Source organism: Stigmatopora nigra, chromosome 13, assembly GCF_051989575.1.
Source record: "Stigmatopora nigra isolate UIUO_SnigA chromosome 13, RoL_Snig_1.1, whole genome shotgun sequence".
Taxonomy (NCBI): Eukaryota; Metazoa; Chordata; class Actinopteri; order Syngnathiformes; family Syngnathidae; genus Stigmatopora; species Stigmatopora nigra.
The window spans coordinates 11,648,669-11,673,975 of NC_135520.1; the positions used below are offsets into that span (position 1 = coordinate 11,648,669).

Consider the following 25,307-nt stretch of genomic DNA (forward strand, 5'->3'; position numbering starts at 1 on the left):
CAGCGCATCTAGCACCATTGTGTCTCGCCAAGTCTTGCCATCACGACCGTAAAAAAAGGGTTTGGGGGAGCATATAATACATCAAGGGTGATTTATGGATGGGTGGATGTTTTATGTTAACATTCTCAGTCTACAATTGTCCAAACCATGCATCGTAGAGACTTGAATTGATGGTGGCCAGAAACGGCTGTGGAATCCTAAAATACGAGTGATTGAAATTTCTTTCCCTTCTTTATTTGCAGGAACTTAAGCTGAAATTTTCCTTTCTCATTTAACCCATTTTTCAAAAGAGCATTTTTAATATCGCAACAACTGTCTTTTGGTTCTAAACGAGCAGGTGGTACCAGCAAAGTGTACAAATAAAAAGGATTTTTTGTGAGTAAAATGTGGCCATATGCCTAAATAATATTTGAATTGTATGAGGTTATTATTGATGTTTTTTATGTGTTGCAGCTGTAGCAGTTGCCTTTTTAAAAACGTGTTTTTAGCGCGTGGGTGTAGCGTGCATTGGGTGCAAATAGCACCAAATTAGTGTGTTCGCCATCATCCTGTATTGACAAAAGAACTATATATCCCAGCAGTCACTGTGCACCAGAAATAGCACCTGGGGCTGCTTCTGTAGCCTGGGCTATTGCGGTACGATATTCATCCATATATAATATATATACGCCATGCCTGGCTGCGTCTAAAAAAATGGCATGTCCTTTGTGTGTGTAAAATACAGAAATAGCACTCGTTAATGACATTGCGGCTAAAAATACGATACGCTGTATAGTCGTGGAAATACGGTACTCTTTGACGGGATTCACTTAGTGTGTAAAGTCTCGCAATAGTGGGATTTTAAACGTTTAACTATAATCTCACCCTTTTGGCCAGTGGTTTCAATTTAACTTGATCAAATAACACGGATGGGTCTCAAAACAGGAGGTGAAGGCATCTAAACTAGCATTGAAATACCTTTGGGTTGCCGTGGAAGCACGGTCATCTTCTTATGCTTGGCTGAATTTAGGCTCCTCTGCGTATGTCCTGGCCGCGGCGGAAACATGGTTCCTACATCTCGGGTGTGAAGGCGCGTCACATCGTGCTTGACCTCCACATCAGCTGAGAAAAAAAAAAAAAACGGGATGATGACACAAAAACCAACAACCTGATGAGAACTTCAGCTGAGTTTATGTGTGAAACCTTTCCAACAACATTTACGAATCCCAGAGCCTCGGAAGGACAAAGAGCATCATAAAAGATAATACACATCCCAGCCTGCACCTCTTCCATCTGCTGCCTTCTGGCAGGCGCCACGAGATCGTAACAGCCAAGACAAACAGACTCAAGGATAGTTTCTTCCCGAGTGCCGTCACCATACTCAATTCGAGTTCTGCACCTAGGAGTACCCAATGAAGACTTACTCCTGGGTCACAAAAACACTAATACTTAAACCTTGGAGAAAATAAAAAAACTCTTATTTATGAATAAAATTCAATACCACGCAAATGGGAGAGAGAGACATGAAAGAGGCGCTCGTAATGTAACATAAACTTTAAATTTAACTTAAATGAACTTAGATTCCTATAAACACACTTAAAAAAGTTTTAATATTACGTTACACAAAATTTAAACATTGTGCAATAACCAAGGCAAAGAGTTTAATGTATTCCACTGTGGCTTTCGAGGCATCTCCATACATATTGGCGAGCCAGCTCAGTCACTACTTATGTTTTTTGATTATTTAGTGCTTAATATCAATTGTGATCATATACCTTTTCTTCGCATTACCCTTCATTGCAACGGCTTGCTTTGGATCCATTGTTTCCCTTAATTCTCTACTAACTAACACGGAAAAAAATGCAACGCTCCACCCAGTGCTCATAGAGATCTTTGCACGAGGGAGATGCGGCGAGGAAGACAGTGCGCTGAACTCATAAGCAGCCTCTCGCGGCATGGCCACCTGGGCGTCCCGAATGCTTGTATCTCAAAATTTGTCTCGTATTCCAAGGAAAATATTTGCTCGTAATTTTGTAAGATGTTTTCCTAACATTTGGCAGTGTTGAAAATTGTGTTTTTCTCAGATACAATGGTACCTCGAGATACGAGCTTCAACCATTCCGGGACTGAGCTCGTATGACGATTTTCTCGTATCGAACGTTTCCATTGAAATCAACTAAAAACAAACTAGTTCATTCAAACCCTCTGAAAAAAGCCCAAAATAGGATATGGGATTGGGGAAAACGTTTAGTTTGTTCTAATTCGCCATCTATTAAAAAAGTATCAAATAACTACTATTTCATATTTAGTATCCTAAAATGTGTTTAATAGAACCAAAATTAGACTGATTTCGCGGAGGATAGAGAGAGGGACAGAGAGGGGTTGATGGGGGGGGGGGGGGGGGGGGGGATTTAGCGTTGCAACGCGCTCGTAAGATAACATAAAAAAACTTAAATGAACTTGGATTACGATGCAGACACACTCAAAAATAAGTTAGATCTAACCTTACACTAAACATAATTCTAATTTTGTTTTACATTTTTATACCTTTCTTCTCCCGGCCGGGTTGGCTCTGTTTTCCCCGGCTCAACCCTGAGTTTCAGATGGAACCTATCGATGGTGCTTTTGTATTCCCTTCAAAATAATTTGGAAATTATGCACAAAAAATTCCTCACAATAGGATAACGTACGGCCACTTGCCAATGAGTAGTATATAACTCTCGTATTAGCGATCGCCTAGCCATTTGCAATGGCCAACGGGAAAAAAACACTGACGGTGACATTACTAGAGGGAGTTGCGACCAGAGACATTACACGAGGGAGTTGCGGGGAGAGAGACAGTGTCTACGATGTTCTTACGGACAGCCTCTCGTGTCCACTGTATCTCAAGATGTGCATTTGTCCGAAATTTTACTCGTATCTCAAATTTCTCAAATGTCGATGAACCACTGTCTGGCAATCGCACTTTAAGCTAAACCACTTTTCAGTCGACAGTTTGAAATATATAATTTGGTGGTGTGCTTGATTCCGTAATGATCAGGGATATTATCATGAGTGACACTTGATATCAAGATGTTTGATAGACAATTATTTACTGATATCATTGTTCAGAATACTGTTTGATTTTTTGGGTATAATTTAAGATACTTGAAATTGTCAAACCAGCGCTTTTAAAGTGGGTCAACATCCCTTGGAAATGCTTTGTGTAAACACACAAACGCAAACGCATGAATATTTGAATATAAAGAATGATATTAAATAAAGGAGTGTTTGTTTGACTGTCCCAATGCTTAGAACGGAAACATGCCTTCCATGAGCAAAGAAAATTGAAAGGTGCGATTGCATGATTTAACTTGCCTGCTTGGCTGCCTCTGTTGACAGCCATCCTGGAGGTGGAGACCCGAGGTGTCTGGGTGTAACAGCCTGCTGCCGACGACTCGCCGGTAACCTGTCGCACAGGATATGAGAACACATCATCAAGAACCGCCACCAGACCCCAAACGCGAGGTCATCCAGCATGCGTACGTCAGAGGCCTCAGCGACGATGTCACGGAAGCCACGTTCCTCCCAGCGCTCCCTCTGCTTGGCGACATCGCCATAGAGTTTTCGGAGGCGGGCGGGGGTTTTGATGTTCTTGGTCCCGTGGCCCCGGTTGGTTCCAAAGGCCCGAATCAGGCGATCCGTGTCCAGAGTGGAGGTGGTGGTGCTGGATTCATCTCTGTCAGCAGGGCACAGAGTGCGCGGTCGAGGAATCCATGTCTGAAAGTAAAGGTCATTTTGTGAAGATGACAACAATGAGACGACCAGAAGATTTGGACTGAACTATTTAGCTGTCATTGTGAGCAATAGATGTTTGGACTGGGGACTAACATTCATTGCAGCGCAGAAGATGAAAATGCGTCACAAAATGGTCACGCCAATGAAATGAAAAAAAAAAACATATGAAGCAATTGTGATTTTCCTCATTTATTTTACATTACATAATCAAACCGTTACCTGCCCTTTTGGATAGTTGTCAAAATGTAATTAGCTGCCTGAAAAGAGTACATAAGTAAATAAGAACACAATTCTAATTTTAAATAATTTCCCATTATTTTAGGAAATATATATTCAAAATGATTTGCTGGGAACCTTAATTCAAAGATTAATCTCAATGTTTTCTATGCTGGTGTAAATTACAGTATCTACTGTTATGCTTTTTTTCTTCTGTCATTATAGTACTTACTGTTATGACTACTTGGTGTGGCCGTGAATAAATGCCCTCGTTATTCTAAATGAATGTTGTTATCTGTAACTTGTTATTTGAAATGAATGTTATCTGTAACTTGTTATTCGAAATGAATGTTATCTGTAACTTGTTATTCTAAAATTTAGAATAAAAAGTTACAGATTACAACATTCATTTAGAATCTAAATGAATGTTGTTATCTGTAACTTGTTATTCTAAATGAATGTTGTTATCAGTAACGGGCTGGATATGGCCCGCGGGCCGAGTTTGAAAAACTGTACACACACACGACCGGGGGCGGAGCGAGCACGTCGGCAAAATGTCCTTCGGCTGGATAGTCAGTCGGCTAATTCTATGTTCGGCCAGACGTCAGTCGGCTAAATGACTTGCGGCAAGTAGACCGTGTGCCCTAATAATGTGCTTTTGATTCATACAGTATCTCAGAAATAAAACGTGATCATTTTTCTTAAGATATTCCCTTCAAAGTAACACATTTGTATTCCCTGATAAAAAATTGTGAATCTGGGAGAAATTGTAAATTTAAAAAATTTAAGGCAATTTTAAGGGTGCGGCCTATACACGAGTGCGGTTTATATGCGAGTAAATGCGGTACATAATTTCAATGTAAAAAAATAAATAGTTTTTTTCTAAATCAATTAAAGATCCATATTGACAGGTGTCTATATTTATTTTTATTTATATATAATTACCCTAAAATGTAGCAATGACATACAAAATTAGTGTATTTACTTATTTACATATTAGCCACCCGCATATAAGCCGCACCCTTAAAATTGCCCAAAAATTGTTGAATTTTACAATTTCTCAAGTACAAGCTGCCCCCTGATTCACAATATTCACCTCCATATTCACGATTTTAATAGGGAGTACAAATGTGTTACTTTGAAGGGAAACTCGAGAAGAATTACGTGGTATTTCTGAGATACTGAATGAATCAAAAGCACATTGTTAGGGTCCATATCATAAGGAAGTTAACATGCATGTCATCGTGAATGCAAAATATGAAATTATTCAATATGAAAACAAGAAATAAGTCTATCTTGATGAGAACCTGATGCTATTTGACAGAAATTGCAATTTCCTTATCAGAAGTTTAAGATGGTGTGGCCATATTGCTTCTAATGTAAAAATATCTCGATTCCTTCGATATTCATATTAGTACAATAGTTTTCACTTTCGAACGAGAAATAAAACGCAAAAAAATCCGAAGTGGAATTTTGATTAATTTCAAAATCACAAATGTACAATCATGCAGCTAAACCTCCATTCAAAAGAAAATTCACTTGAGCGGTATATACAGGAGGTGTGTCCGTAGCGGTCTACTTTTCACCAGCTCTGTGGGTGGGTGCAATAATAGCATGAGATACGTACACATTGCGCAGGTATGAAGGCTGATATTTTAGCGATCAGCTGCAGGACCTTCGATCAGCCTTAACAACAGTTGGGATGTGTTGACATGGTAAACGAGCACAAATATCAAGGCTACTCGAGTCTGGCCAGTCAGACCACGTTTAACCAGGTTAGACGTCGGGGCTCTAGGTATAATAGCGGCACTCCACCCTAGCTAAGATGGCCACGCCCCAAGCGAGCGGTGACAGGCACAAGTGAGTTTTTTTTTTACGTTTTATGGAAGATAGTTATTTTTCTTGAATTCCATTTACTGACGTAAAAATACATTTTGTTCAGTGTTTTATCTGTTTCTATTTTCTCTATTTTGATATAAATGACTATCGGCTGCACTGTCTTGTGTCATGGCGTCATGGTGTTATGGCATTGCCACCATGCCTTTTCCTGCATGTCGTTTTTTTATACGCATATAAGCCGTACCCTCGATTAAGTCATAATTTTTCTGTTCGACAAATGTGGCTTATATGCGAGTAAATACGGTAATCATATTTCTTATGTAGAAACATTCCTAACTAGAGGTATGACTGTATAAAAAAAGTAACCTGGTTTTCGTTGTAATGCCTCCCGTAATGGGGAACATTGTCACCCCTAGTGGCAAGAATGAGATTGGAAAGGCGCTGCAATTGCTCCAGGAGCCATGCCTCTCTGTCGGCGTGTAGCAATGGCAATTGTTCCACTTGGGTGTTTGTGGCTCCGCCCCCTACTTGGAAGCCTGCCTTGACCGATGTCTCTCGCTGGCTCGCCTGAAAATGTTTTTCATCAAATGCCACAGTAGCACCTAGCGGAACAAGCATACATCAACACATAAGAGCTCAGAAAGTATAAAAAATGAATTTTCTGATGAATGCTTGTTTTATGTTTTTGCTGCTTTTCAATCTTTTTAAATTGCATTTTAATATTTCTTAATGCTTCCCATATATTTTGCCTTTTACTTTGTCCTTTTTGCTTTGCTGTTTTGCGACCTTTGCTACTCGACCCCAACCAGTCACGTGGCTTGGGCTTTGCTTGCTATTGTCTTGCTACTGCAACTGGAAATTTCCCGAATACGAGATGAAATAACGTTCCAATCCAATATCTTTAAAGCGATTGCTGAACACTTTGATGGAAGAGACCTATTGCAATTTTTCAAAAAGCATTAGTCATACATTTCCAAATGTAATTACGCTTCAGTTTACATCGTTAGATGTTCAGATGTGACAGAAAGATTTTGCATGATTTGAATGAGGCAAATTAAAATGCTTTTTGTCTCAAACATATTGTTATAATGATTTGGTTTAGATGTACTTTAATTATTTTCTGTATAAAAATTTAATTTGGTGTTCAAAAAGTATTTTTTCAACTTGAGTTTTGGGAAAAAGGGTGTCATCTTATAATCAGGACCGTCTTATATTCGGGCCAATATGGGATTAATCATCAAATATTTTTTCTCAACAATAAAAAGAAAACTCGATCAAAGTGGATAGATAAATACTGAAAATACACCACCAGAATAACACAAAGGACAGGGACTCTACCCTCCGCGAAATCCGTCTGATTTTAGTTCTATTAAACATGTTTTAGTAATATTAAACCACTAGTGGTTTTACTTTGTTAATAGATGGCAAATTAGAAGAAATAAAACATTTTTTTCCAATCCAATATCCTGTTTTTTGTGTTTTTTCAGAGGGTTGTAGCGAATTAATTTGATTTTAGTTAATTTCAATGGGAAAAGTTCGTTCGAGTTACGAGAATATCGACATACGAGCTCAGTCTCGGAACGAATTAGGCTCGTATCTCGAGGTACAATTGTACTCGCTGAGATTGTGAATAAACCTCATTAGCGTTGAGTGGGAGGTGCTGTCCAGGATGGACATCATCCTGGTCAGCATCCTCCGCTCCCCCACTTCCTCCACAGAGTCCAAAGGACAGCCCAGAACAGAGCTGACCCTGCTGATCAGCTTGTTCAGCCTGTTCCTGTCCTTCTCCGTGCTCCCACATCCCCAACAGACCACTGCATAAAACACAGTAGATGCCACGACAGTGTCCTACGTAGAAGGTCCTCAGCAGTGACCTGCACACTCCAAAGGACCGTAGACTCCTCAATAGGTAGAGGCGGCTCTGGCCCCTTCTGTACAGGGCATCTATGTTTGTGGACCAGTCTAGTTTGCTGTTGAGGTGAACACCCAGGTACTTCAAATTCTCCACGATTTCAATGTCTTTACCCTGGATGTTCACCTGAGTGGTCTGTTGAGGTGTCCTCCGAAAGTCGACGACCATTTCCTTTGCCTTACTGGTGTTGATGTAGAGGTTGTTTTGCCTACACCAGTCGACAAAGGCTGTGATGACCCTGTACTCCAGGTCGTTCCCGTCAGTCACTCGTCCAACAATGGCATTGTCATCAGAGAACTTCTGGAGGTGGCAGGTATCTGTATTATCTTTAAAGTCTGAAGTGTAGAGGGAGAAGAGGAGTGGGGAAAGCACTGTGCCTTGTGGGGCCCCCGTGCTGCAAGTTACAACATCAGACGTACAGTCCTGGAGTCTCACATATTGTGGTCTGTCGGTGAGGAAGTCGATGATCCATGCGGCTAGGTAGTTCCTTACTCCAGCCTCTTCCAGTTTCCCTCTCAGAAGGACCGGCTGAATGGTGTTGAATGCACTGGAGGTAAAAAAAAATAATTCTCACCGTGCTTCCCTAGTTCTCCAGGTGTGAAAGAGACCTGTGCATCAGGTAGGTGGTAGCATCTTCCACACCAATGCCTGGACGATAGGCGAACTGCAGAGGGTCCAGCTCTGCATTTATCAGGGGGCTGAGGTGGTTGAGGATGATCCTCTCCAGTGTCTTGATCAGGTGAGAGGTTAGTGCTACCGGGGCGGGGGGCAGGACTGAATCTGTTAAAAAAACTGATTCAGTTCATTGGCCCACTCCCCGTCTCCGGGCTTCTCCCACTGTTGCCTCCATGGCCCGAGATGGTCCTCAAGCTCCTCCAGACCTCTTTGGTGTTGCCTCTTTGGAGTTGCTTCTCTAGCCTCCCCACTGTAGCTGGTCTTTCCCCTCCTTATTTCTCTCTTCAGCTCCTTCTGGATCGTTTTAAGACTCTCCTTCTCGTTCAGGAGGGCCCTTAGATCCCTGGTGACCCACGGCTTATTGTTGGAGTGGAGTAGGCTGGTTGAACACTAGATTGATTCTAGTTACGAGTTTGAGCATGAATGGTTGTCGATGTGATTGCCTTTGTGATCTGACACCTAAGGTGCAGCACGCCATTGACTCATGATCCCCATAGTAGAGCGTCGACAGTGCCTTCTGTGTGAGAGCTTTAAAACGTTAATTTTCATTTATATGACTGAGGTGGTTGGAGAACGCGGCTCTAAATTGCCCCTAGGTGAGTATGTTAAAGACAACACACTTAGAAACAGTGAATGGTCACACTTCAGGGCTCCTCTTTAAATGTAATAAACATCCATCGCAACGAATGGCAGCTTTTAAATGAATGTTACCTGGATAGCGTGTGGCCTTCGCGTTGGAGCTCTTCTTGCTGTAAATGCCCCTGGAATGTTTGATGGTCACACCACGATCCAGGCCTGCATCACATTGGCCGAGGACTTCTGGCGCGAACACCGGCGGCACTGCATCATCCAGACCTAGCAGGCAGGGGAAACATTGATGGTAATGTAAAAGGACTTCCTATTCTTTTTAAAGCGCATGGACATGGACATAAAGTGGTTGGGGACAATACTTCCCTCTGAGCTGCGTGCGTGCGCAATTGCGCACTACTCTCGTCTTCTCTGCGCTGCACCAATCATATGGCATGCAGTAAACAAAATCCAAACTTAAAAAAAAAATGTTTTTTTTACCCTTTTCCCTATGATGTCGCCATTTACGCGGCAGCCAGTGGCAGTAGGTCTGTCCACTTATGTGTTTTTTTTTGTGTTTTACAGCATGTTTTACATGAAAAATTAGAGGGAACATTGACATGCTTATGGCAGGTGTGATACTGGTGTGCCCAAAGTGAGCAATAATCATGTCACTCACACTGGTACTCAGTGCGCTCAGGGAGGTTGTCTTTCTGCCCAGACCAACGAAAAATTAGAGAGAACATTGTTCGGGACCAATGTTCCCTCTAAGCTGTGCACGTGCGCAATTGCGCCCTACTATCGTCATCTCAGCGTAGCAGCAATCATATGGCGCGCACAAAATAAAATTTTAACTTTTTTTTTCCCTTTCCCCATGATGCCGCCGTTCACGCGGCAGCCAGTGGCAGTAGCCCTGTCCACTCTTATGTTTTTTGTGTGTTTACAGCCCTTCTATCTTTTTTAATTACATTTTAATATTTGTTAATACATTCCTTTTTACTTTACTGTGCAAAAAGAAGAACAAGCGGTGAAATCGGGTGAGAACTGTCTAAATTTGCCGTGTGTGTGGTTGTGTGCGTGCATGCCTAGTATGTGTGATCATTTGTTTTCAACCTACACAATGGACTATAAATAGAAATCAGCCCTCGGCTACAATCTTACATATGTATGTTCATTAACGTGAATATTAATATGTTCATTAACATGTGCTATCCCTTATTAAATAAATCAAAGCAAAATCATGAAAAAATGAAAAAATATTGCCTATAAATGTAAACTTGACTATCTCAAGTGATACGTTCAGCAGAGTCATTTTAACGAGAATGAGAAAGACAGATGTTCAAAACAAGGTAAAATTTAAGTCGGATTGGTGCATATTCTAATGGCATATATGAAGATGTTTTATTCATAGATATTTTTTCATTCATTTTCTGAACCGCTTTATCCACTTTATCACTCGCGGGGGGTGCTGGAGCATTTCCCTGCTGACTTTGGGCCAGGGGCGGGGGACACCCTTTATCGGTGGCTAGCCGATCGCAGGGCACAAGGAGACGGACAGCCATGCACACTCAGACCCATACCTAGGGGAAATTTTAGTGTCCAATCAGTGCCGACGCGCAAACCACTCACCGGCCGGGCCACCTATTCATAGATATTAATCATTACATTTTATTATTACTAAATAATTTATGTGTAGTAGACATGCACCTGAATGGCAGGTGTGATAATGGTGTGTGCCCATAGCGAGCAATGATGATGTTGCTCACATTGGAACTCAGTGTGTTCAGGGAGGTTGTCTTTCTGTCTAGACAAACATAAAATTAAAGGAAACATTGTTCAGGACTGCTTCGGAATTCCCCCTAGCTGAGTGTGAGTGAGCATGATTGGTTGTCTATCTCCTTTTGTCCTAGTTTGCTGGGATAAGCTCCAGCACCCCCTGCGACCCTTGTGAGGATAAGCGGTAACGCTGCAAGCACTTTGTCTGAATGGATTTAATGTCTACTCAAACACGATACCCCACTTCCAATCCTGTTAATGGTAATGAATGAGTTAAAGGTACTTCTCCATAGCAGCAGCTGAATGACTGTATAAAATATTCAGGGAAAGAAAGAGTGTGAAACAGGAAACGGCAAGCTGAGCATGCTTTGCTAACATCTGCGCAGCATGCTGGAAAGCCGATCCTATTCATAACATTTTCAAAAGGGTGCCTTTGCGCCAGGGGACCAGCCTGGTTTGGAGGCTTTACCTGTGTGCGAACTCTCCATGGTGGTGCACGAAGATGACACAGGGCCGCGGCCTTCCACTTCAGGCATGAAGAAGAGCTCGTTGGCACCACGAGGCTTGTAAGGATGCAGTGCCACTGCACGGTCATTGCCCTCATCCCTTACTAGCAAAGAAAAAACGAGATTTTTATTATTATATTTGTTCATGATTTTCTAATATCTAATTAAATATCACATACTACTAACTTGCTTAAGTGTAATAATGTCATTGCATTAATATTTTAATTTCAGCAAACAAAACTTAGTATATAAAGGTGAGTCATAATAAACAGTTGCTCAAAATATTTGTATGCAAATAGAATTTTTTTTAGGACCTTTGATAATAATGTTGACAAAACTGACAAATTTTAAGAGCGCAGGCACTTTGTAATGTCAGTTAGCCCCACACAAATACATATACACGAATAGCCTTGATTAGGTTTGACAAGATGCTATTAAGATGTGTAATTTGGAATATTCACATTTGATCAGTTCAAATAGTACCGGCTGTCTCCATATAAATTAGCTGAACCTGGAAAACCTTTGAACTTTTTCTGAAATTCTGTGATTTTTTAATTTCTAAAAACAAGTTTATTGTAGCATGATTGTTCTCCTTGTGCCCTGCGATCGGCTGACTACCGATTCAAGGTGCCCCCCGCCCAGAGTCAGCTGGGATAGGCTCCAGCACCCCCCACTACCCTAATTTTGAATTAAGAAGTATTTAGTTTGTTTCTATGAGAAACGTTGAATTGAGATACAAGTAACTTGACATACGAGCTCAGTCCTGGAACCCATTAAGCTCGTATCTCAATGTATGACTGTACTCCGACACCAGTTGCCAAAGACATGGGGTTTAAATGAAATAAATAAATAAATAAATAAATAATATAATTCTAAATTGAATCAACTTAATCATTGCTGCCTAAGAATGAAATTAGACCTCCTTTTGACTAATACCAAGTAAAAAATTTTCATGCTTTAAAATAGGCATATTTAAAGATAGAAAATGTTCAACAGAGTTCCACATTTTATTTCATTGATGTCTTATGAATTTTGAACCTCTATGCAGTACTGTAATCTTAGCTACACGGTTAATTATTTTTTCTATATCAAGTGCACAAACAAAATTGTTTAAAGCGAAAGCGGTATCATTTTATGTTGATGTCCAGATTTGTTCTTTCACTATAAAATGTAGTTTCATCTTAAAATTATTTCACAAAACTGACTGAAAAAAAGTTAATTAAATGTTTCAATTTACTTCAAAAGACTGTTACTTCTACTCTTACTTCTACTTTAAGGCAGTCTACTTTTAATACCTTCACAAAATCATGCAACACAAGTTTCCTTATTATAGTGGTTCCACTAAAATGAAGATGAAACTAGATACATTATTTATATGTTGACATTCAGATTTCTTCATTTAACTTAATAAAATTATTTAAAATACCATTAGATTAATCTTTTAATCATATTTATATGTATTTTTCTTTCAAAAAATGCAAGTATGTAAAAAGTACCTTTTAAAGAATCTGTTTTTAATTCTGTAACAAATTCATTTCTTTGAAAAATAATTAATTCATTTGTGAACATGAAAGGAAACATTTGAAAATGAGGATCATAATGAGTTACCTGGAGTTTCAGGTGTATAGCTCCTCATGGTCTTGCCTCTGAAAGACTGGCGCTGACTCGATGAGATGGGCTGACTCTGCAGGTCCCGCTCAGGTAGGGGGCCGGACAAGCCAACGCCCTCGTCTGCGCTGCTGACGACAGGCGAGGAGCGCTTCAGCGGGACAAACATGTCAGCAGGTGGCTCCAATGACGCTTGTGTGCCAGACGATGATGAAGATGACGGCGAACGGCCCAGCGGAACGGGCTTTGGCAACGGGGTGAGGCGGGTGCGCGACACATGGTTCAATGGAATTGTGGTGTCCTCGGCGATATTGGGGCGGTTGGACGGGTCATCTGACTCTGCCTCAGTTGCCATCTCTCTTTCTTCCTCCATTGGTGACTTTCTAACAACAGGACACCCACACAATAAGATTAATGAAAAAAAACAAGTATTCTATCCTCCTCCATTTCTATTCATGAGTTGCAAGGGTGCCAGAACCCTCTCTCTGCTAACTGCGGGCTGTTTCGCCCTGAATTGCTGATTGTCAATTGCAGGGCACATGACAAAATCAGTGTTATAATTCCAATGAGTCAATAAAAAAAGAAAATGATTGTTTTTTTTTTTTTTTTACATGGGAACCAAATAAAAAGGAACTACAATTCATTTTATACCTCAAATGTATAGACATTTTCGAATATTAAAAAAAACTACAAAATTTCTATCCTAAAAATATTTCCAATTTTTTTTTTACCGCTTTTCCTTTTTTAAAGTTGTATTTTGAACTGTCTTTCCTTTTATAAGTCATGGGGGTCGTATTATTGTTGTTACGGCTGTCAGCCTGAGTACACATTATGTTGTAGATTATATTATTTTAAATTTGGTTTTGTTCTGCAGTTGCCTGGAACTGTGGCTCCACACCTGTGGCAGAGGTGTTTGTTCATGGTGCTGCCCTTCTGGTGGTCAATTAACGTTTTCATTTCAGCCCTGCCCAAGCCAACACAGCTGTAACGACTTCCCAATCATCCCTCCTCCAATCACGGTCCACATCCTGCCCTGATTTGAATCCGCCTATTTTTTTTTTTTACCTTTTTCATTTAAGGGTGCCACTTTAGTATCTTTTGCTTCCCCCATGGTCCCGGTTTTCTGTTGACTTTGGTGTTAATAAATTATTGTTATTTGCCTGTCTGTCTCCTTGTTGGCACTGTATTGTGTGTGTTGAGCATTTTCTAATAATGTTAGATTAATCTAAGATTTTATTCTATAATTTAATTGGTTTTGAACATCTTTGAAAGTATGACTCTAAAAATGTTTTTCAAATCTTTAAAATGCTAAGAGTTTAAAACATCAGAAATTTAAAAATAATATTTACTGTTGAGGCTAAAAAAGAGAATGGAAACATCAAAATGTTTTCTTGCCAACAGTGCCCAAACTTTTTTAGATATACTTTTCAAGGACCAACTTCCCGCTATCTACCTTTTTTTTCTTAAGCCATGGACAAAGCTCATTTATGTACGTTGACATACCTTGTATCACTGCATGAGCCAATATAGGTTATCGCTTGATAGTTTACGGCTCACTGCAGTGTGGCATTCTAAAAATTAAATATCAAAATAAAACATGCATTGGTTCATGTTCTGGTGCGAGAAAGTAAGTTTTGGAGCATGGCTAACATGACTCAAGGGCACTCATATAAGGTACATGATTGGTTCCTGGCACGGGATTGACCAATGAGTGAACCAATGACCAACGAAACCACCAAAAAGAGTGGCTTCATCCCGTGAGTTGATTGGCTGCAGAGAAGCCAAATAGTAATAGCGTAATTGAGAAAACAAAACACTCGATCGAATTTTACTGTCGTTCAATCAACCAAGAGGATCTGTTGGTAAACCGCGATCAACTTTTTGAGCACTCTAGTTTTAGACGAACAAAACTAAATTATTTTGATAGTGGATGAATGAATCCAATTTAAAAAATCAGTTAGTTGGCTAATTTTGGCAGCCTTAGCTAGCAGTGAATGATCACACTGACAGCATCAGGAAAAGGAATAGTACTTTTGTCACTTAAAAACGGCTGCCAATGAGGTAAAACTTGCCTAGAAATAGAGGGAATGCACCCAACCTCCAGGAGGGGGGGCCCGGCCAGAGAGGGCTTATCAGGGCGTTTGCGGGCACCATTAGTAATGGACGTGGGTTCCTTGACGTTGGTGCTGGTCTTTTCCCGCACGTGGTGGGCCTGGTCAGCCTTGGTAAGGTCAAGGGGGATATTTTCTGCCACGCCGGACGCCATCGTGCTCTCCGTGTCTGTACTGCTTTCACTCTAGAGGAGTAATGAGGTGATAATGTCATTAAAGAAGAAGAAATTATGCGTTTAGTCTCGCCGCAACAACACAACACTTTCCTGCATTATCAAGGATGAGGATACAAAAAGTTATTTCAGATGCATTAAAATATCTCATCTCATTTTCTGAAAGGCTTTATCCTCATTAGGGTCACAGGGAGTGCTAAAGCCTATCCCAGCTGACTGTGGGCCAGAGGCAGGGGACACCCTGAATTGGTGGCCAGCCGATTACAGGGCACAAGTAGACGGACAACCATGCACACTCACACCCAAACCTTGGGGCAATTTGGAATGTCCAATCAGCCTACCATGCCTGTTTTTGGAATGTGGGAGGAAACCGGAGTACCTGGAGAAAACCCACGCACATGCAAACTCCACACAGATGGACTGACCTGGATTTGATCATTAAAATATATTTTAACAATTTTAACATTCATACCATGGGTTTTCCTTCTAAATATGAATATGTATGTATTAGTTTTTAAAACATGCAGTGCAAAATGTAAATGTTTTTCTAAGCATCCATCTGGTTTATTTTTCATAATAGCATCCATCTGGTTTATTTTTATTATTCATCTTTGGCCAATTTGGGGGGGAGATTATAATAACAACATAACAAATGTTTTGAATCAAATCATACGTTTAAAAATTTCATGATGTCTTTTTTTAAGAAGCACCTAGTTTCTAATTTCTTGGTGAAGAATTAACTCCAAATGTTTAGAATTTTAAGGCATACGTTTGTGGTGATATTTTCTTATCAGAATATCAACCAAAATTTCTAACAATGAATCGCTACTTTTTCTCAAGTTACGAAAAGTTTTGGAACCAATTAATTGTATGGATTTATCTAATAACTTACTTATTACCTATCTATTTATGTCAATATTGCCTTTCCTATATCTGCATTCTTGTGACAATGAAATTTCCCAAATACGGGATGAATAGTTATCCAATCCAATTTAGTAAGTAGAGGTACGACTGCATTTAGACTCTAAATGCAGTCGTACCTCTAATTACAAAATTGGATTGGATTTATTCCTACTAAAATGGAAATTGCAGGTTTTTCCATTTTAGGGGGAATCGTGTATCTATAAATTTGGTGATCATTTTTTTGTTATTATTTTCAATCAAGTCATATACAAATTTGTTGGTTTGTTTTTGAAGATCACATTAATAAGTGCTCAAATTTTTAATAATGATATTACATTTTTTAATAATGATATATATATTTATATATAAAATGTGTGTTAATTTTGAACATTCATTCATATTCCGCAACGCTTATCACTCAAAGGTCACAGCGGGCGCTGAAGCTTATCCCAGCCAACTATGGGCAGCAGGTGGGGGACACTTTAAATGGCACAAGGATAAAGATAACCATTTACGCTCACATTCATACCTCGGGGCAATTTAGTGTTCAATGCATATTTTGTGAATGTGGGAGAAAACCCACACAGGCCTGCCGGGGACAACATGCAAACTCCCCACAGGAAGGTAAGAACCCATCAGGGATTTAACCCTCGATCTTAAAACTGTGGGGCAAACACACTAACTAAATTAAACTACATTTTTAAAGCATTTATCAAAAAATGATGTGAATTTTTTGCAGGTTATTTTTTCCAAAATGTCTCACAAAAATCTTTATTATCGAAGCATTTTCAAAATGTGTGTTTTTTTAAGCTTTATGAATGTTTTTAAGCTTTTTGGTGCAACTGGCAATAACGCATGCTTACAAAATACCACTCCAGAGCTAAATGTGCTTCTTGTCATCATTTGGCAGTGTATTATAAATTATTGTTATTAAATTGACATCCATTTTATTGAGGTGGAGGACTCGACAGTCCCGCAAAAGGATTGGACGTCAATCACAATCAAAGGAGGTGAATGTGTTAAGTAGGCCGGTCTAAGATTCTCACCGTGACAAAGTTGTTGGCATGCATGGCCGCCTTGATCTCTTCGACACGTTGCCGATCTTCTTTGCCCAACTCTAGAGAGTCAAACTGACCTTCTGATAAGTTGAAGATGAATTTCTCTGTGAGGCAAAGGCATTTCAGCACTTCGGAAACTAAAAATGCTCGGACACAACCACAAGGATCTTACTTTTGTTTTTGGGGTCAGACACACCGGCAGGCGGGGATTGAGCCCGCAGCAGCTCTTCAACCCTGAGGGTCAACGAACTCTCCACACTCCTTTCACTCATGACCGACTGATGATCTGAGACATCGAGGGCCATTTCATGATCAGCTGGTGGCAACGGCTCATCTGGCAAGACATGGGACTCCCCGACGTCGAGAGCTGACGACGGTCCAGTAGTTAGCGGCAAACGGGGGCCGGCGCTGCAGCCTTCGGGCTCAGCACGCATCGGTGAAACTGGATCCTCGCTAACAACGGTGACCTTTACCGACGGAGAACTTTCTCTGGGTTCCTCGGACTGGACCGGCAACAGCGAGGAGAGTGTTTGCTGATTGGAAAGATTACTTGAGTGGTTACTATGAGAAGAAGGAAGCTCCGGACTGATGCTATTGGTCGACAATGTGGCTGTCGCTGTCCCTTCCAGAGGTAATGCAGTAAGCAAGGAACCGTGATGGCCAGAAGCTGAAGATGCAATGCCATCTGAAAGATCTCCTTTAGAGGGGCTGCCAGCTGGAATGAAACAGGGCAGCCGTCAGTAACTTATTGGCTGCAATTATCGAAGTTCAATGTCCATTTTGATTGGAAGGGGCCAATCAACCACCTCCTAGTCAAAATAGAAAAGATGTCTAAATACTATGGCTCCTAGAAAAAAATTGGATGGTTTGATTAAAATTTTTGTCATGAAATTTGTGTCTAGCTTTGTTATTTTCCAAAAGATTTCTTTGCTTTTGTTCATGCATGCCGTCAAATTAGGAATGGATATGACACCAAGTGGTTGGAAGGGCTTCCCGCTTAAAATCCAGTTGAGTATGAGCCAGATCATTGATCATTTTTGTAGGCATTTTTTTTTTTTAGGAAAATGGGAATTTAGTATCAACTTATGATTTTAGTTGTGAAATTAAGTGAATTCTTAAAATGACTTTGCAAATTACAGTGTTAACAATTGATCATAAAAAGAAAAGATCATCAAGATGGCGGCGCGCTCGGGTGCAGCAGCTCTATGCTCTCCAGTTTGGTGTCGTTCGTTATTCTACAGTCGCCAGGATTTAATTAATTTCGGAAGGAGATGCGATATATCCGTCACAACAGACTATGCAGAGCAATACTTGCAATTTTAATCCATCTTTGTGAATAAGGTCAGAGATCCGTGCAGGTGTACCAACTCCTGTGTGAAGGACTCCTTTTTGCAGCAGCTTTATTTGCTTTTCTATCTTGATGTGTTTTGCAAAAAGCTTTACCACCTCTTATTTATCTTAAGAGACCTAATTTAATATTTAAATGGAAAAGGATCTCCTGGTAGAGGGTGTGTTGATTTTTAGTTTGTATCATTACTTATATCTCCGAGGACATCTCAAGACCTCTGGGATATCCATGGATAGTCCACTCAGAATACGTCGGAGGCGGCGATGAGAGAGAAAGCAAATGCGCGGAGGCCGGGCGGGCTTAGCTACTAAGCTAAGGAAGCAACCACACCGAGAACCCCTTTCGAGTATCTTTTTGACCAATGCCAGATCTATCACCCAAAAAATAAATAAATGAGTTGGAACTTCAAATTGCTACCAACAGCTTTGTTAGGAACCGCAACATTATTGTCATCACGGAAACGTGGCTACACCCGGAAATCCCGACGCCGCGGTATCGCTAGCTAGCCGAATGCTATTTCAAAACGATCGTTCAAAAGATTCAACAGCAAAAGCAAAGGAGGGGGACTTTGGGTGTTTATACACAATGAATGGTGTTGCAATAGTAGGATCATTAACACTCACTGCTCCCCGGATTTAGAGCTATTGGCAATATGGTGCAGGCCCTGCTATGTACCTAGAGGGCTAACAGTCGTCATAGTAATGGCGATCTATATTCCTCCGGATGTGAACGTTAACACGGCACTTAACCTCCTGCTAACGGCTCGAAAGAAACAGCAGCTTGACCACTCTGATGGAGTCTTTATTGTCGCTGGTGACTTCAACAAAGCGTGTTTAAAGACTGTTCTGCCTTAGTTTATTCAGTACGTGAAGTGTCACACTAGCGGAGACAAAACTCTTGACCATGTTTATTCTCTAATATCAAACATGCTTATAAAGTCACTTCCCTCCCTCACCTGGCTGGATCAGATCATCTCTGCCTATCCCTCACTCCCGCATATACTCCACTCCGGAGGCTAACAAGGCCACAAATACAGATAATAAAAACTTGGCCCGAGGACACCCTCTCTCAGCTGCAGGACTGTTTTTCCCACACCAACTGGGAACTTTACGAACACCACAACCTCCAGGACTACACGGGCACTATACTTTCCTACATCAAAAACTGCACGGACAACGTCACTGTTAATAAATGGATACAGGTTTTACCTAACCAAAAACCCTAGATGACAAAGGAGATACACAGGCAATCATCAAATGCTGTAACACCGCCTTCAGATCAGGGGACAAGGTACAATGCCAGAGAAGAGCTGAAGAGAGGCATTAAAAAGGCCAAGGCAGCATATACAAAGAAAATTGAGGAGCACTTCAGGTGATACGACATATTACTAATTACAATAACAATAATGTCTGTTAACGCAGATGCCTCACTAGCTGAGGAACTGAACCGTTTCTTTGCCCGCTTTGAGACTGTAACATCAGACCCAGTCTCAACACCCCCACCACCACCTTGCAGCAGTACACTGAAGTTTCGGGAACAGGAAGTGAGACTGGTAATGCGGTCTGTGATCACCAGGAAGGCTGCTGGACTTGACGGATGACCTGGAAAGGTGTTCAGAGCCTGTGCTGACCAGATGGCTGGAGTTTTCACAAATATGTTCAATTGTTCCTTGCAACAGTCCATCTGCCTGAAATCTGCCACCATTATCCCTGTCCCCAAAAAGCCAACCAATGACAGCCCGAATGATTTTAGGCCTGTTGCACTCTGATCATGAAGTGCTTTGAAAAGTTGGTCGCCCGCCATATCAGGAATACAATCCCTCCCTCAGTTGACCCTCACCAGTTTGCTCATAGAGCAAAAAGAGTTCACTGAGGATGCTATCGCCATTGCTCTACAGTCTACACAGAGCACTGAGCCACCTGGAGCACCATGGGAATTGCGTGATGATGCTTTTCATTGACTATAGCTCAGCCTTCAACACTATTGTGGAGTATAGAATGTATTCTTTATACTTTCATTCAATATAGTCACTAGGATAGAATTGTGTAGCCTAGTCGAAATTTACATCATGACACCTATGAGTTAGGGGCGTGTCATATACCAAGACACGCCCATTTCTTTGTTCACCACTTCCCGCCTAAAGTTTGTACCTAGGTCACATGACCCTATGTTAATAAAACCAGCTGTTGGGGGTAGCCAGGGGATTCGAACTGGTCAGGCTGGGGGATGGACACATCTCCCACCGCTGGCTACTCTGACCCCTCCTTCAGCTGAAGTCTTTGAAATTCTCATCAAGCCGACTCTCCACGTGCCTCCTCTGATCCAAAATGATTGACTGTATATGGTTTTAAACCCGACAACTATAACCACCTTGGACTATCCTCTTCGATCTGCTACTGGATAAAGAACTTCTTAACCAACCGACCAAAAACTATTAGACTTGGTTCCCACCTCTCTTCCTCCATTACGCCGAGCACTGGCTCCCCTCAAGGCTGTGTACCGAGTCCTCTTCTGTAGTCCCTTTACACATACGACTGTACACCAAACCACCAGGCTAACTCCATCATCAAATTTGCTGATGACACCACTGTGGTCAAACTCATCTCAGGAGGGGATAAGTCGGCCGAAAGAGATGAGGTCAACAAACTGTCTTCATTGTGCTCAGTGAACAATCTCACACTTAACACCACGGAAACTAAATAAATAATCCTGGACTTTCACAAACGCAGCACATATCTGGCCCCACTCATCATAAATGTAGTACAGTGTTCCCTCGCTTATCGCGGATAATGGGGACCGGGACCCCCCGCGATAGCTGAATTTCCGCGAAGTAGGCTTTATAAGCATGTTTGATGTTAGAATAGTTTTGTCTCCTCTAGTAGTGCCTTTTTGTATTGAATAAACTTAGGTAGAACAGTCTTTAAACACACTTTGGTGAAGTCACCAGCGACAATAAAGACTCCATCGGGGTGGTTAAGCTTTTGTTTGTTAACGTTCGCATTCCAAGGTATATAGATCGCCGTTACGATGACGACCGTTAGCTCTCTCGGTAAAATAATAGGGACTACATCGTATAGCCAATAGCTCTAAATCCGGGGAACAGTGAGTGTCAATGATCCTACTATCACAACACCATTCAATGTGTATAATCATGCAAAGTCCTTCTCCTTTGCTTTTGCCTGTTAATTCTTTTGAACGATGGTTCCAAAAAAGTGCCGCCATCTTCACGCAAATCCTTTTCCATCCAAATAAAAAAATTTGAATCCAAAAGATTTCACCTAATAGCAAAAGGTGACGCTACAAATGCCCCCAAACTTAAACGGGGCTGAATACTTTCGCAAAACACTTTTTCCCCTTTAATTTAGCATTTTTGGCTCCTGCGACTTATAGCGACTTAAAAAATAAAAACATGGGTTTGAATTTTATGCCTATTTAACTTAAGGACATGCCTCGACATAATGCCTAGTAATTAACTGAGACAATTAAATGTTTTTACCATGAGATGATTGTGTGCTTTTTGTGGGTGTCCCTCCTGCCGAATCCTTGATGGTGCTCAAATCGGTGGGGGAGAATTCGGGCTCTCTGATGGGTCCACTGGGCCCAAATGGGGTCAAGATTTCGGCGGGGGAACGGTGAATGCCCAAATTTTGGAGATACAACTAAATAACAGAAGTGGAATCCGTTGATGTTTCTTACATTAATACCTTTAAAAAAATTGTATGATGATGATCAGCTTGTTATTCCACGTACCGGATTCCTGTCTTCGATATTGAGATGTGCCTGTGTTGGGAATGCGGTGGATTTGGAGCTTGGGACCTCTGAACCCAACTTGATACTGGAGGACGTGTCTGATACCACTAACAAGTCACTGCAGGAGTTGGCGTGGTCAACTGAAAAAAAGAACAAAATAAAAATACTTGACTGAAACAATCTGTAGTTTTTCAGTTGCTAAATGATTAGATGCCATTGATGATAAAACGTGCCGGGTTAATTTGATGGCCGACAGCCATTGAATTATGTCAATTTAGTTCAATCTTTTACTTGTTGCATATTTTTTTAATGATTTATTAATCTGAGAATAACATAATTGAGTGTTTGAGGAAAACGTTGTCTTGACTCTGATTTTTTTCTCATTATTTTTTACTTCAATGAAATGTTTTCTTAAAAATAGCCATCAAATCAATTGGCAACAGTTTGATATTTTCTAAATATATATTTTTTAATGTAAAAAAGGAAATTTAGGTTTAAAACTAAATAAACAAAATTTGGTAACGTCTTTTATTATTTGATTTTATATTAAAAATCAATAAATTCCTTTACCTATGAGACACTATGTGAGAAGGGGATACAACAAATAACCAATAAAACAAAAAGGGACATATTAGACAGTACTAAGAGTGTCTAAATACATTAAAAATAGGTTTTGTAACAACCTTCTTGGTTATTTGAAGTAAGGGTGGGCAGCGTCTCTGATTTGATGGTAGACTTGGAACTTAGAACCCCTGGTGTGGATTGAGAGTGTGGCAGAAGACCATGGGAGGATTCTTCATCATCACCATCATCATCATCACGCTCCAATCCGGTGGCACTCGACGTTTCCACAGAGGATTTGCTGCCCTGCAACGTCAACTCTTGGTACGGCAACCCACTGACTGCGTCAGGTAGTGTGTCACTAGACCCAGAGGAGACATTCACACTGGTGGCCTCGGCGACCAGGTCAGCTTCTCTTAATGTTGTCACGGTCTCCTGGTCCAAAGGGTACTGAGACAAGGAGCTCTCATCATCCTCATGTATGGCTGAATAGTCAGGACACGCACTATGAAAAAAGAAATTTAACAAAAAAGAAAAGTAATTAATTATTCACCATTTGGATCATTTCCATTCATGGAGAAAAAATGTTTAACAATCTGAAAAGAAAAAAAAGAGAATTTAACTTTTATGCATGTGCAGTGGAACTGGGCAAAAAGCTAATATTTCCAGGATAAGATTTCTGTGAACTAACATTTTACAATGCCAGACCTGTTTCATCCAATCAACTGCGGGAATTTCAGACATTCCACAATTGTTTGTGCTATACTGTGATCCATCTTCACTTTGCGGCTACACTAGATCGCAATTTTTTTTCTCAAGGCAATTTTTTTCTGAACGCAATTTTTTTCTGAATGTATTTTTTTTTCTGAAAAGAGAAAAGAAAAGAAATCAGAAAAATGGCAAAATCCACGCCGTAACTCGCAAGGAGACGCCACTTTTGCTTGCCGCTACGTAAATGGCGGAAGACAGAGGACTGTATCTCAACTGCGGAAAAATTGACGAGCAGGGACAATTTTAATTGATAAAAAAAAGACATTTCATATAAAATATTCATATGTAGAAACAATAAAACAAACTTGATATCGAGCTCACTGTCTACACTGGTGTCTGTCTAGCTCACAAGGTCTTTTTAAAGGCCGACTCGTGGTGTAAAAGCTCACCGGCCTGACTTCTGTGAGGAAAGTGTGCCCGTGACCGGACGTTTGGTCGCCGGTCTTTTGGTCGCCGGTCTTTTGGTCGCCGGTCTTTTGGTCGCCGGTCTTTTGGTCGCCGGTCTTTCGGTCGCCGGTCTTTTGGTCGCCGGTCTTTCGGTCGCCGGTCTTCTGGTCGCCGGTCTTTTGGTCGCCGGTCTTTGGGTCGCCGGTCTTTTGGTCGCCGGTCTTTTGGTCGCCGGTCTTTCGGTCGCCGGTCTTTTGGTCGCCGGTCTTTCGGTCGCCGGTCTTTTGGTCGCCGGTCTTTTGGTCGCCGGTCTTCTGGTCGCCGGTCTTTTGGTCGCCAGTCTTTTGTTCGCCGGTCTTTTAGTTGTCGGACTTTTGGTCGTCGGTCTTTTGGTTGTCGGACTAGAGACTAACGTAAACAAGAGAGCAGCAAGCTAACATGTTTCAGGTCAGGCATACTCACCGCTAATACTTGCAAATGGTCAAAGCTCGAGTTTACACAAAAGGTAAAGAAATTCAATGATTCAAAATTGTTCATTTAACCTTGACCTCCCATAGACTTTGCACCTCTACACAGAAGCCGCAATGAAAGCTGTTGCTACCCACATCACAGTGACTGCACTGACAGTGACAGCCTGTGCGTTTCTGAACGCCCATCCCACAGACTCCTATCACAGAGGAGAGTGAAGTGGTATGAAAAGAACAATCTATGTTTGGTATAATTTCATGGTGTTCCATAAAAAAATGATTTTTGTGAATGAACGTTATGTGTGTAGTCATTTACCCATTTCCACAGGTATCCTGACATCCTGAATTCACTGGGACTAGACATCACACTTAAATCTGCAGTGGTGCAGATGGTCTGAGATGCATTCTTTTTAAGGGAAGTGAACGTAATAGTAAGAGATAAGGGATCAAAATCAGTGCAATTCAAACCACGTGATTCAATCTGGGGTGGCAATGTTCCTGGTGACCATAAGTTGTGCCCCCCCCCCAAATCATACTGTCACTACTTCCCCAACATGGAGTGGATAAAGTTATGCTTTGTGTAAAGACATTGAATTGTTACGAGTGTTCATTAACCAAACTGTCAAGGCCCTACAGGGTATAGCAGATGATTTAAAAGCCCTCATGGATGTTGCAGGACTGGATGGTCCAGGATCTTGTAACAGCCATCAACTGAAATCAACACGCATCGGAAATCTTGTCAATATACACGATGCCTATGGGAATGCCAAACAAAACAAAAAAAGACGACGACGAAGATTATGTAAATTTCCTTTGGCTTCTTTTTTTAAATGTAATCAAATGATTTTATTTTTTGCCTTTTATTTTAAAAACAATCATTCGCGAGTCCGGCGACGAATTGTCCGTCGACGAAATGTACGGTC

General features: G+C 41.0%; 1 protein-coding gene across 3 annotated transcripts in view; it reads right to left on the reverse strand.

The window, feature by feature from the left end:
• Positions 1 to 25,307, reverse strand: part of LOC144206041 (uncharacterized) — a 38,164-nt gene that overhangs the window by 7,374 nt on the left and 5,483 nt on the right. For 2 of the 3 annotated variants that reach the window (XM_077730728.1, XM_077730727.1), the window contains exons 4-16: positions 22,882 to 23,264; positions 22,199 to 22,338; positions 21,945 to 22,107; positions 17,273 to 17,815; positions 17,089 to 17,204; positions 14,928 to 15,151; positions 12,856 to 13,238; positions 11,211 to 11,351; positions 9,110 to 9,253; positions 6,178 to 6,413; positions 3,505 to 3,738; positions 3,337 to 3,427; positions 958 to 1,101 (exon numbers count right to left, since the gene is read on the reverse strand). In XM_077730728.1, coding sequence (XP_077586854.1) covers positions 958 to 1,101; positions 3,337 to 3,427; positions 3,505 to 3,738; positions 6,178 to 6,413; positions 9,110 to 9,253; positions 11,211 to 11,351; positions 12,856 to 13,238; positions 14,928 to 15,151; positions 17,089 to 17,204; positions 17,273 to 17,815; positions 21,945 to 22,107; positions 22,199 to 22,338; positions 22,882 to 23,264 — 2,942 coding nt within the window. The remainder of the gene's footprint in view (positions 1 to 957; positions 1,102 to 3,336; positions 3,428 to 3,504; positions 3,739 to 6,177; positions 6,414 to 9,109; positions 9,254 to 11,210; positions 11,352 to 12,855; positions 13,239 to 14,927; positions 15,152 to 17,088; positions 17,205 to 17,272; positions 17,816 to 21,944; positions 22,108 to 22,198; positions 22,339 to 22,881; positions 23,265 to 25,307) is intronic. The other variant, XM_077730729.1, reaches the window with a different exon arrangement.